This window comes from Ips typographus, linkage group LG14, assembly GCF_016097725.1.
Source record: "Ips typographus isolate SLU linkage group LG14, UJ_Ityp_2.0, whole genome shotgun sequence".
NCBI lineage: Eukaryota > Metazoa > Arthropoda > Insecta > Coleoptera > Curculionidae > Ips > Ips typographus.
This window is the reverse complement of record NC_138435.1, coordinates 2494993-2508533: the sequence shown is the minus strand read 5'-3', so window position 1 is coordinate 2508533 and position 13541 is coordinate 2494993. Positions and strand designations below refer to the sequence as shown.

At 39.6% G+C, this 13541-nt stretch overlaps 1 protein-coding gene across 3 annotated transcripts; it reads left to right on the top strand.

Moving 5' to 3' along the window:
• Positions 1–470: 470 nt before the first annotated feature.
• nito (RNA-binding protein spenito) lies at positions 471–12658 on the top strand. 3 transcript variants are annotated; one of them, XR_014180369.1, is made up of 3 exons: positions 471–623; positions 7496–10201; positions 10555–12658. XR_014180369.1 is itself a non-coding variant. In XM_081992082.1 (2 exons), the coding sequence occupies exon 2, from the start codon at positions 7527–7529 to the stop codon at positions 9546–9548; it is 2022 nt and encodes a 673-aa protein (XP_081848208.1). In that variant the 5' UTR covers positions 471–623; positions 7496–7526; the 3' UTR covers positions 9549–12658. The 3 variants fall into 3 exon arrangements, 1 of the variants encoding a protein (XP_081848208.1); XR_014180370.1 differs by having other exon boundaries at positions 7496–11746; positions 11898–12658; XM_081992082.1 differs by having other exon boundaries at positions 7496–12658.
• Positions 12659–13541: the final 883 nt, after the last annotated feature.

The window sequence follows — 13541 nt, the reverse complement described above, 5'->3', positions numbered from 1 at the left end:
CTGAAATATCATAATTCAAACATAAATACCACTTTTTAAGTAAACTTTCAAAAACAGTTTACTTTAAGCTTATGAAAAGTAGTGAAGCACTAAAGCTAGGAAAGTGAGTTTTGGATACGTTATTCACCATTAAATTCTCTACAATTCCCAAAAAAAATGGTGTTGATAACTCAATTGGTTACCGAAATATCCTAATTCGAGTCTAAAAGTGCCTTTTTTAACTAAAACTCAGACTTTAGTCAATTTGAGGCTTATGAAAACTAGAGAAGCAGTTAAGCTTTTAATTTTTTTTTGCGTTTTCTTTATCAATTTCAGGGTTTTTCTGCTTTCAACTCGGTTTTTAGTGTATTTCTCTGCAAAACAAGCTAAAATAAATGTGTAATAAATGCCCACGTGACCTAACCAGCTTTAACCCTGCATACATCACGTGACCAGCGAGAAAAAGAATTGACATTTGACAAACGTCATGCGCGCGCACCTTCTGTCAAACCGCGATCGAACACAAAGGGGGACGGCCATTTTGTGTCCATCTTAATAGTGAGTGAGGCGTTGGCCAGAAAAAGTGCAAAAAATCCCGAAAAAACCGAAGAAAACGCAAATTTTCCGGTGCCGTGCGGTGTAAAGTGAGTTTTCCCTTTGATTTTCTTAGTTTTGTTTAGTAAACTAGTGCCGTAAACCAAGTTTGTGGTGCTTGAGTTTCCATTACACTCTTCACAGTGTCCTAAACGATTTTTTCGGTGGTTTGGTTGGTTTCATCGGGTTATTTTGCTTGGTTTAGTCGGTGAACCAGTCAATTTGCTTTAGTGTACGGTGATTTTCCCGCCTGGAAGTCCAGGAGTTGTAAACGAGCGTTTTCCACCTTTACAGTGCAGTGAAACAGTTTTTCCGAGTGGTTTAGTGTTTTTCTGGGTTTTTACACTAAAAAAACTGATTTCCCAATGTTCTAGCATGTAAACAAACCCCCTAATAACATGGTTAGCTCAACCACACTCTGAAAACACTAAACTAACTCATTTTACACAGTTAAACACCTAATTTGGCCAGTTTTTAGTGTTTACACTTAAATTCAGTTAAAACAGTGTTTTTTGCCACTAAAAAGTGTATTTCCCCACACTGGGGGGTGTAAACGAACCCCTGATCACTCGGTTAGTGCAACCACACTCGGAAACCACTAAATTTTCATATTTTCTGGTGTAATCGAACATTTTGAGAACCAAACCCAATCGAATTGAAATAACACAGAGCGGTTCTCAAAATGTTCCCATACAGGGTGTAGCATCAGAAAATTGCAGCCCAGTGTGCTGGGTTATTAGTGACATATACAGGGTGTGTTGAATTAAAAATATTTTGTGGAACACCCTGTATATATTATATTAAGTAAGTTTTTTTTTTAATACACATTGTATAGTAAACATGCCCAATATTTGTGTGATTCACTATATACAGGGTGATCGAAATGGGTTTAAGTTTATTTATTATTTCGAACCACCCTGTAACTGTCCTGAAAAACTGTTTGACTGGCACTGATTAGAAACATTGTCAAATTATCTCTGTTTGACAATTGAAGAAAAACGCTGTCAAACTGAGTGGCAGCTGTCAAAATTGGATTTGTTCGTAAAATGTCAAAATATTTAAAGTGATTTTTTGTTGTGATTGTTTTTCTATAGAAAATGTTCTAGAACTAGGTCTTGAAGCTTCTAGAATCATCCAGAAACTTTTAAAACGATTCTGAAGCTTCTAGGACGCTCTGGAAGTTTTCAGAACCGTTCAGAAGCTTTCACGACCTTCTAGAAGCTTTTAGAATCATTCTGGGGCTGCTAAGATCTTCTGGAAACATCCTGGAACTGCTAGGGCCTTCTGGAAGCTTTTAGAATCATTCAGAAGCTTCTAAGACGTTCTGGAAGCTTTTAGAATCATTCAGAAGTTTCTAAGATGTTCTAGAACCATTCCGGGGCTGCTAAGATCTTCTGGAAGCTTTCAGAAGCTTCTAAGACGTTCTAGAAGCTTTTAAAACCATCCTGAAGCTTCAAAGACGTTCTGGAAGCTTTCAGAATCACTCAGAAGCTTGTAAGACGTTCTGGAAGATTTTAGAACCATTCTGGGGCTGCTAAGATCTTCTGGAAGCTTTTAGAACCATTCTGGGGCTGCTAAAATCTTTTGGAAGCTTTCAGAATCATTCAGAAGCTTCTAAGACGTTCTAGAAGCTTTTAGAACCATTCTGAGGCTGCTAAGATCTTCTGGAAGCTTTTAGAATCATTCAGAAGCTTTTAGAACCATTCTGGGACTGCTAAGATCTTCTGGAAGCTTTTAGAATCATTCAGAAGCTTCTTAGACGTTCTGGAAGCTTTTAGAACCATTCTGGGACTGTTAAGATCTTCTGGAAGCTTTTAGAATCATTCAGAAGCTTCTAAGACGTTCTGGAAGCTTTTAGAACCATTCTGAGGCTGCTAAGATCTTCTGGAAGCTTTTAGAATTATTCAGAAGCTTTTAGAACCATTCTGGGACTGCTAAGATCTTCTGGAAGCTTTTAGAATCATTCAGAAGCTTTTAGAACCATTCTGGGACTGCTAAGATCTTCTGGAAGCTTTTAGAACCATTCTGGGGCTGCTAAAATCTTTTGGAAGCTTTCAGAATCATTCAGAAGCTTCTAAGACGTTCTAGAAGCTTTTAGAACCATTCTGAGGCTGCTAAGATCTTCTGGAAGCTTTTAGAATTATTCAGAAGCTTTTAGAACCATTCTGGGACTGCTAAGATCTTCTGGAAGCTTTTAGAATCATTCAGAAGCTTCTTAGACGTTCTGGAAGCATTTAGATCCATTCTGGGACTGTTAAGATCTTCTGGAAGCTTTTAGAATCATTCAGAAGCTTCTAAGACGTTCTGGAAGCTTTTAGAACCATTCTGAGGCTGCTAAGATCTTCTGGAAGCTTTTAGAATCATTCAGAAGCTTTTAGAACCATTCTGGGACTGCTAAGATCTTCTGGAAGCTTTTAGAATCATTCAGAAGCTTCTTAGACGTTCTGGAAGCTTTTAGAAACCATTCTGGGACTGCTAAGATCTTCTGGAAGCTTTTAGAATCATTCAGAAGCTTCTAAGACGTTCTGGAAGCTTTTAGAACCATTCTGGGGCTGCTAAAATCTTTTGGAAGCTTTCAGAATCATTCAGAAGCTTCTAAGACGTTCTAGAAGCTTTTAGAACCATTCTGAGGCTGCTAAGATCTTCTGGAAGCTTTTAGAATTATTCAGAAGCTTTTAGAACCATTCTGGGACTGCTAAGATCTTCTGGAAGCTTTTAGAATCATTCAGAAGCTTTTAGAACCATTCTGGGACTGCTAAGATCTTCTGGAAGCTTTTAGAATCATTCAGAAGCTTCTTAGACGTTCTGGAAGCTTTTAGAAACCATTCTGGGACTGCTAAGATCTTCTGGAAGCTTTTAGAATCATTCAGAAGCTTCTAAGACGTTCTGGAAGCTTTTAGAACCATTCTGAGGCTGCTAAGATCTTCTGGAAGCTTTTAGAATTATTCAGAAGCTTTTAGAACCATTCTGGGACTGCTAAGATCTTCTGGAAGCTTTTAGAATCATTCAGAAGCTTCTAAGACGTTCTGGAAGCTTTTAGAACCATTCTGAGGCTGCTAAGATCTTCTGGAAGCTTTAAGAATCATTCAGAAGCTTCTAAGACGTTCTGGAAACTTTTAGAACCATTCTGAGGCTGCTAAGATCTTCTGGAAGCTTTCAGAATAATCTGGACGGTTCTAGGACATGCTCAATCGTGATTGTGGACAATTTCAGCCGAACCAAAACGGAAATCGGCGCATACCGACGAATCTAAGAACTTTTGGTCCATCGAACCGTGTTGTACCGGGTGACCCAAACGGCAAAAACGCCATAACTCACATTCTAAACGTCCGATTGAGGTGATTTTTGCACTAGATGGTAGCTTAGACTGTACTCATTATACAAAAAAAAAATCAGCTTGGTCAGACTTAATCCAGGGGCGTAGCAGCCCAAGAAACCCGAGAAAACAGCAAAAACCTGAAATTTTTCTTCTCTAACAGCAAAAACGCCATAACTCACATTCTAAACGTTTGATTTAAGTGATTTTTGCGTCAGAGGGTAGTTTAGACTGTACTCATTATACAGTAAAAAAATCACCACAATCAGACTTAATCCAGGGGCGTAGCAGCCCAAGAAAGTCGAGAAAACAGCAAAAACGTGAAATTTTTCTTCTCTAACAGCAAAAACGCTATAACTCACATTCTAAACGTCCGATTGAAGTGATTTTTGCGCGAAATGGTAGCTTAGACTGTACTTAGTTTACAGAAAAAAAAATCAGCTTGATTAGACTTTATGCAGGGGCGTAGCCCCTCAAGAAACCCGAGAAAACAGCAAAAACGTGAAATTTAGTTCCGCGAACAGCAAAACGCCGTAACTCACATTCTAAACGTCCGATTGAAGTGATTTTTGCACTAGATGGTAGCTTAGACTGTACTCATTATACAGTAAAAAAAATCACCACAATCAGACTTAATCCAGCGGCGTAGCCCCCCAAGAAAGTCGAGAAAACAGCAAAAACGTGAAATTTTTGTCTTGGAACCGCAAAAACGCCATAACTCACATTCTAAACGTTTGATTGAAGTGATTTTTGCACGAGATGATAGCTTAGACTGTACTTGTTATACAGAAAAAAAAATCAGCTTGATTAGACTTCATGCAGGGGCGTAGCCCCCCAAGAAACCCGAGAAAACAGGAAAAACGTGAAATTTTTGTCCTCAAACAGCAAAAACGTTACAACTCACATTCTAAACGTTCGATTGAAGTGATTTTTGCACTAGGTGATAGCTTAGACTGTACTTGTTTTACAGAAAAAAAAATCACCACAATCAGACTTAATCCAGGGGCGTAGCCCCCCAAGAAACCTGAAAAAACAGCAAAAATGTGAAATTTTTGTCTTGGAACGGCAAAAACGCCATAACTAACATTCTAAACGTCCGATTGAAGTGATTTTTGCGTCAGAGGGTAGTTTAGACTGTACTCATTATACAGTAAAAAAATCACCACAATCAGACTTAATTCAGGGGCGTAGCCCCCCAAGAAACCCGAGAAAACAGCAAAAACGTGAAATTTTTCTTCTCGAACAGCAAAAACGCCATAACTCACAGTCTAAACGTCCGATTGAAGTGATTTTTGCATTAGATGGTAGCTTAGACTGTACTTGTTTTACAGAAAAAAAAATCACTACAATCAGACTTAATCCAGGGGCGTAGCTCCCCAAGAAACCCGAGAAAACAGCAAAAACGTGAAATTTTTCTTCTCTAACAGCAAAAACGTTATAACTCACATTCTAAACGACCGATTGAAGTGATTTTTGCATTAGATGATAGCTTAGACTGTACTTGTTTTACAGAAACAAAAATCACCACAATCAGACTTAATCCAGGGGCGTAGCTCCCCAAGAAACCCGAGAAAACAGCAAAAACGTGAAATTTTTCTTCTCTAACAGCAAAAACGCTATAACTCACATTCTAAACGTCCGATTGAAGTGATTTTTGCGCGAAATGGTAGCTTAGACTGTACTTAGTTTACAGAAAAAAAAATCAGCTTGATTAGACTTTATGCAGGGGCGTAGCCCCTCAAGAAACCCGAGAAAACAGCAAAAACGTGAAATTTAGTTCCGCGAACAGCAAAACGCCGTAACTCACATTCTAAACGTCCGATTGAAGTGATTTTTGCACTAGATGGTAGCTTAGACTGTACTCATTATACAGTAAAAAAAATCACCACAATCAGACTTAATCCAGCGGCGTAGCCCCCCAAGAAAGTCGAGAAAACAGCAAAAACGTGAAATTTTTGTCTTGGAACCGCAAAAACGCCATAACTCACATTCTAAACGTTTGATTGAAGTGATTTTTGCACGAGATGATAGCTTAGACTGTACTTGTTATACAGAAAAAAAAATCAGCTTGATTAGACTTCATGCAGGGGCGTAGCCCCCCAAGAAACCCGAGAAAACAGGAAAAACGTGAAATTTTTGTCCTCAAACAGCAAAAACGTTACAACTCACATTCTAAACGTTCGATTGAAGTGATTTTTGCACTAGGTGATAGCTTAGACTGTACTTGTTTTACAGAAAAAAAAATCACCACAATCAGACTTAATCCAGGGGCGTAGCCCCCCAAGAAACCTGAAAAAACAGCAAAAATGTGAAATTTTTGTCTTGGAACGGCAAAAACGCCATAACTAACATTCTAAACGTCCGATTGAAGTGATTTTTGCGTCAGAGGGTAGTTTAGACTGTACTCATTATACAGTAAAAAAATCACCACAATCAGACTTAATTCAGGGGCGTAGCCCCCCAAGAAACCCGAGAAAACAGCAAAAACGTGAAATTTTTCTTCTCGAACAGCAAAAACGCCATAACTCACAGTCTAAACGTCCGATTGAAGTGATTTTTGCACTAGATGGTAGCTTAGACTGTACTTAATATACAGTAAAAAAAATCAGCTTGATTAGACTTCATGCAGGGGCGTAGCCCCCCAAGAAACCTGAAAAAACAGCAAAAACGTGAAATTTAGTTTCGCGAAGAGCAAAAACGTTACAACTCACATTCTAAACGTCCGATTGAAGTGATTTTTGCATTAGATGGTAGCTTAGACTGTACTTGTTTTACAGAAAAAAAAATCACTACAATCAGACTTAATCCAGGGGCGTAGCTCCCCAAGAAACCCGAGAAAACAGCAAAAACGTGAAATTTTTCTTCTCTAACAGCAAAAACGTTATAACTCACATTCTAAACGACCGATTGAAGTGATTTTTGCATTAGATGATAGCTTAGACTGTACTTGTTTTACAGAAACAAAAATCACCACAATCAGACTTAATCCAGGGGCGTAGCTCCCCAAGAAACCCGAGAAAACAGCAAAAACGTGAAATTTTTCTTCTCTAACAGCAAAAACGTTATAACTCACAATCTAAACGACCGATTGAAGTGATTTTTGCATTAGATGATAGCTTAGACTGTACTTATTTTACTGAAAAAAAAATCAGCTTGATTAGACTTCATGCAGGGGCGTAGCCCCCCAAAAAACCTGAGAAAACAGCAAAAACGTGAAATTTTCTTCTCTAACAGCAAAAACGCCATAACTCACATTCTAAACGTCCGATTGAAGTGATTTTTGCACTAGATGATAGCTTAGACTGTACTTGTTTTACAGAAAAAAAAATCACCACAATCAGACTTCATGCAGGGGCGTAGCAGGAAAAAAAAAAAAAAAAAAAAAAAATTTTTTTTTATAAATTTAGTAGCTTAATAACATCCAAACAGGCCGGTGAAAACCGTTTTTTAATAGCTCGTTCCTAACCTGAAATATTGGGTCTCGTTGGGTAGACGCGGTTTCGATGGACCAAATTGATCGTTTTCTTTAATCGCCGAAACCAACCGAACCAAACCGAATCGTTTCGAGTGGCCAGTGGCGCAATCTCAAACTCAAAGCGTTTCCAGGTGAATTGATGTGTCCGAGTGGGCGGTGCGCATGATCAAAACCAAGGACCGCATAACCGTGAGGATACCGAACGCGATGAAGCGCAGCAGCGATCGCGACACTCCGCCGCGCAGCAAACGCTCCCGCTCGTCCGTGGGCCGTTACGACGACAGTTCCGACGAACGCGTCACCCCCGAGAGGGCGCGCCGACGCAGCAGGGCGCGCTCCCCCACCCCCAGACGCTACGCGTCCCCCCACCGCGACGACTACCCCCGCACCTACCCTTACAAGGTTTTGTGCGTCAGCGCTTTGCATCCCAAAGCAAGCGACGAGGTGATCAAAGACACCCTCTACCGCGAATACAAGAAGTACGGGGACTTAACGGTGAGGATTTCCCACGATGTGGAGGAGAGGTTGGCGTATGTGTGCTTCAGGAGCAGTGAGGACGCTAGGGAGGCCAAACACTCCAAGCCTCGCATAATAATTTACGACAAAGTTGCGTTGGTTGAGGCGGTTTATGAGGTTCCTAGGGCGGAGCCCTATAGGGCTCGCCCTAGGAGTATTACCCCTGAATTTGAACGGTTCCACCACTATCCCCCTAGATCTCCTGAACGTCGCCTACCTTCCTACGAAAGAGCTTACCCTCCAATGCATTATCGTCGGGAGGTTTTACCCCCTGAACCATATTTACCGCGTCCCCCAATGGGTGGTGGGAATCACCATCTGGGGGCCTACGGCCCCCCTCGTTTACGCCCTCCTTTCGAGAAACCCGAAAAAAAGGATAAATTCCCTAACTACCTCCACCATGTGCAGCCGGAAGATGATCCCCTAGCAACCAGGACGTTGTTCGCAGGGAACCTGGAGATTAACATAACAGAAGAGGAGTTGAGGAGGATTTTCGGGCGGTATGGGGTTGTGGAGGATATCGACATCAAGCGTCCCCCTCCGGGGACTGGAAATGCTTTTGCATTCGTGCGTTTTCACACCCTAGACATGGCGCATAGGGCCAAAGTGGAATTGTCAGGGCAGTATATCGGGAAATTTCAGTGCAAGATAGGTTACGGAAAAGCCACTCCAACCACCAGAATTTGGGTTGGTGGTCTGGGGGTGTGGACTTCAATCCCCCAGCTGGAACGCGAATTTGACCGCTTCGGCGCTATCAAGAAAATTGAATACACCAAAGGGGACAACCAAGCTTACATACTGTATGACAGTATAGATGCTGCGCAGGCTGCTGTGAAGGAAATGCGCGGTTTCCCCTTAGGGGGCCCAGACAGGCGTTTGCGCACCGATTTTAGCGACGTCAACCCAATCCCCCCTTACAAACCCAAAACCCCCTACTCCTACGAAGTTCTGGAAGACTACCCCAGAAGAGAGTACGACACCTACGACTATGCCTACCCTAGACCCTCCTTCCCCAGACGCTTTGAGGGGGAGGTGGATGAGTGGGGACGCACTAGAGATCCAGAGTATCGAAGATCCCGAACCCCCCTGCACTCCCCTGGCTCTGATTCAGACACAAGTTCCCGCAAAGCGGGACTCCTAGCCTCCAGTCGCACTCTCCCTGAAGTAGCACGAAAATGCCCCACTTTATGGCAAGGAGCCTTGATCCTAAAAAACTCCCTCTTCCCCGCCAAATTCCACCTCATGGAAGGAGACAGCGACATAGTGGAAGGGCTAATGAAAGACGAGGATGGTAAACACCAACTAAGAATCACGCAGAGGCTGCGCCTCGACCAGCCCAAGCTCGAGGACGTGCAGAAGCGCATTCAGAGCGCGCAATCGCACGCCATCTTCCTGGGATTGGCTGGGAGTACAGCCTCGGTGACCAATGAGGACGCTTCGGTTCAAACGCGTCCCCTACGCAACTTGGTCTCCTATTTAAAGCAAAAAGAAGCAGCAGGAGTGATTTCTCTACTAAACAAGGAAACGGAAGCCACGGGGGTGTTGTACTCTTTTCCTCCCTGTCCTTTTTCCACCGAGTTGCTGAAGAGGTCCTGTCCCAATTTGTCCGAGGAGGCCATCCTCGAGGATCATCTGATTGTCGTTGTGGTACGTGGCGGTACTGCCTAGTTTTTTGTTTAGTTTTTGAGGTCTGGATAGCTAAACCCTCCCACTTGGAGTGGTAATTTGTTTTTCTGCGTGGCCTACAGAGCTTGCGCTGTGCGGTCTAGAAAAATCGAGGCTGTAGCTGTCCTGGTTTGGGAGATATTAATTTTTAAAACGTCTAGTGTCAAAAAAATATTAAAATTTACTCGATAAGCTTAATAAGTAAATTTTCAAGTTGAAATCAGTGAAAATTAATTTGATAAGCTAATTTGAAGCTTGGAAGGTCAATTTTCAACTTAAAAATGTTCAAATCTGCTAATATCATGGAAATTGACTTGATAAGCTAATTTAACAGCTTGAAAAGTTAATTTTCAACTTAAAAGTGTTCAAATCAGTGAAAATTTACTTGATAAGCTAATTGGAAGCTTGGAAAGTCAATTTTCAAGTTAAAAGTGTTGAAATCAGTGAAAATGGCTTGAAAATTTACTTGATAAGCTAATTCGAAGCTTAAAAGGACAATTTTCAAGTTAAAAGTGTTCAAATCAGTGAAAATTGACTTGATAAGCTAATTTGAAGCTTGGAAAGTCAATTTTCAAGTTAAAAGTGTTGAAATCAGTGAAAATGGCCTGAAAATTGACTTGTTAAGCTAATTTGAAGCTTGATAAGTCAATTTTCAAGTTGAAATCAGTAAAAATTAATTTGATAAGCTAATTTGAAGCTTGGAAAGTCAATTTTCTACTTAAAAATGTTCAAATCTGCTAATATCATGGAAATTGACTTGATAAGCTAATTTACAAGCTTGAAAAGTTAATTTTCAAGTTAAAACTGTTTAAATCAGTGAAAATTGACTTGGTAAGCTAATTTGAAGCTTGATAAGTCAATTTTCTACTTAAAAACGTTGAAATCAGTGAAAGTGGCTTGAAAATTGACTTGATAAGCTATTTTGAAGCTTGATAAGTCAATTTTTAAGTTAAAAGTGTTCAAATTAGTGAAAGTGGCTTGAAATTTGATTTGTTAAGCTAATTTGAAGCTTGAAAAGTCAATTTTCAAGTTAAAAGTGTTCAAATCAGTGGAAATTGACTGGATAAGCTAATTTGAAGTTTGGAAAGTTAATTTTCAAGCTGTGAGTGTTTAAATCTGCTAATATTACAAAATTTGAAGCTAGATAAGTCAATTTTCAACTTAAAAGTGTTCAAATCAGTGAAAATGGCTTGAAAATTGACTTGATAAGCTAATTTGAAGCTTGGAAAGTCAATTTCAAGCTTGAAAAGTCAATTTTCAAGTTAAAAATATTCAAATCAGTAAAAATTGACTTGATAAGCTAATTTGAAGCTTGGAAAGTCACTTTTTAAGTTAAAAGTGTTGAAATCAGTGAAAATGGCTTGAAAATTGACTTGTTAAGCTAATTTCAAGCTTGGAAAGTTAATTTTCAACTTAAAAGTGTTCAAATCAGTGAAAATTTACTTGATAAGCTAATTGGAAGCTTGTTAAGCCAATTTTCAAGTTAAAAGTGTTCGAATCAGTGAAAATGGCTTAAAAATTGACTTGTTAAGCTAATTTGAAGCTTGAAAAGTCATATTTCTACTTAAAAGTGTTGAAATCAGTGAAAGTGGCTTGAAAATTGACTTGATAAGCTAATTTGAAGCTTGGAAAGTCAATTTTCAAGCTGTGAAGGTTTAAATCTGCTAATATTACAAAAATTGACTTGATAAGCCAATTTCAAGCTTGTAAAGTCAATTTTCAAGTTAAAAATATTCAAATCAGTGAAAATGGCTTGAAAATTGACTTGATAAGCTAATTTGAAGCTTGAAAAGTCAATTTTCAAGTTAAAAGTGTTGAAATCAGTGAAAATGGCTTGAAAATTGACTTGCTAAGCTAATTTGAAGCTTGAAAAGTCAATTTTCAAGCTGTGAGGGTTTAAATCTGCTAATATTACAAAAATTGACTTGATAAGCCATTTTGAAGCTTGAAAAGTCAATTTTCAAGTTAAAAGTGTTGAAATCAGTGAAAATGGCTTAAAAATTGACTTGCTAAGCTAATTTGAAGCTTGAAAAGTCAATTTTCAAGCTGTGAGGGTTTAAATCTGCTAATATTACAAAAATTGACTTGATAAGCCATTTTGAAGCTTGATAAGTCAATTTTCAAGTTAAAAGTGTTCGAATCAGTGAAAATGGCTTGAAAATTGACTTGTTAAGCTTGAAATGTCAATTTTCAAGAGAAAAGTCAAATTTTGTCGAATCCAAGTTGGGTCACGTGATCGTCATTCAACGCCGCGTGAAACGAACTGTCAAACGTCAAAATTGCCTCGACTGTCAAACGGGGAAAAGTCACATTAACGTCAAAATTCAATCCATGTTGGGTCACGTGACTCAGCAGAGATGACGTCATTCAACGCCGTTTGAAACGAACTGTCAAAATTGCCTCGACTGTCAAACGGGGAAAAGTCAAATTAACGTCAAAGTTTGTTGGGTCAAGTGATTCAGCTAAGAAAGATGACGTCATTCAACGACAATTGAAACGAACTGTCAAACGTCAAAATTGCCTCGACTGTCAAACGGGGAAAAGTCAAATTAACGTCAAAAATTTGTTGGGTCACGTGACTCAACTGAACTCGTGACGTCATTCCGCAAAACCGTCGAAACACCCCGTATATTTGCTTTTTTTTGCGAAAATTTCGATTTTTCCGTTTGCGACACCAATATACAGGGTGGTTCAGAGAAATCACACAGGGTGGTTTTACCTATCCAGACCTTTTTTGTACTTTTGTTTTTTTCCGCTTTTTTTTTTGTTTACATCCCACTCAAAACCTCCAAAAATAGTATATTATATACAGGGTGCGCGTGTACTATACAGGGGGGCCATCTTTACAGTAATTTACGGTTTTTCTTTTGCAGGAAATTGACGAACCACGCTAAAATATTGTTAATCTGTTTAGTTTAGTGCGCAAACGTGAGAGTGCGTTAGTGACAGTTCTTTTCCCAATTTTTGTTGTTCACCCTGTATATATATGTGAAAGAACTGTTTTTTTTTGGGTTATTAGTGACGTCAGCGCCAAAACATATGTGACATAGTGCGTAAGTTTCTCTATTTGTATACAGGGTGTTGTGGTTTAAAATACACGTTGTTTTGTGGTGGTTCAAGTTTTTTGTGCTCCCCCGGTGTTGTTGTGCCTCGTTTTGAACTTGCTGGACTTGGTAAGAGTTGTCTGTGCTTGATTATACGGTTTTGAAGCAGAAAAATGGTGGTTTTTGTGTGCAGGACGACCCACGTTGGGCGCCAAACGAATTGGCGCCCAACTTTGCTTTCTGCAATTTTTTGCCCGAAAACTAGAAGTCTGAGAGAAAAAAGTGAAGAGAGAAGAAAGTTTCTAAACTCACTGAACTACCCCCTGGAATTTTTTTAAAGTGAAACTGGCAATTTTTACCGAGTTATGGGCTGTCAAAGTGACAGAAGTTGAAATCTTAACCTGACAATGTATCTCGGATATTTTTGTCCAATAACTCGGTTCGTTGACATTTTTCGTGCAAACACGTCATTTGACAGTTTGAAGAGGACACTCTGGGCTACAATCTGTCAAAAAAATCAACTCGATACCTGTCAAAATAACCGAGTTATGGCCTTCTTAAGTGACAGGAGTGGAAATCTCAGCCTACCAGTGAAATTCCGTTATTTTCGTACAATATCTCGGTCAATTGACATTTTTCGTACAATCACGTCATTTGACAGTTTGAAGAGGACACTCTGGGCTGCAATCTGTCAAAAAAATCAAGTCGATACCTGTCAAAATAACTGAGCTATGAACTTTCAAAGTGACAGGAGTGAAAAACCTGAATTTGACAGTTCCCCCCTGTAACACTCCATAATTCGGTTGTTTTGACAGTTACAGGGTGATTCAATATATCAAATTAAAGCCCTTTAAATTCTCTTTTAATCACCCTAAAAATTCCAATCCTAACTCGTCTAGTTTTGGAGATATTTGCGTTTGAAATTTCAACGCCCTCTAGCGGCCAAACAGTG

What these genes read in the sequence shown, in the direction of transcription:
- nito (XM_081992082.1), top strand. Translation starts at nt 7,527, where the DNA reads ATGATCAAAACCAAGGACCGCATAACCGTGAGGATACCGAACGCGATG.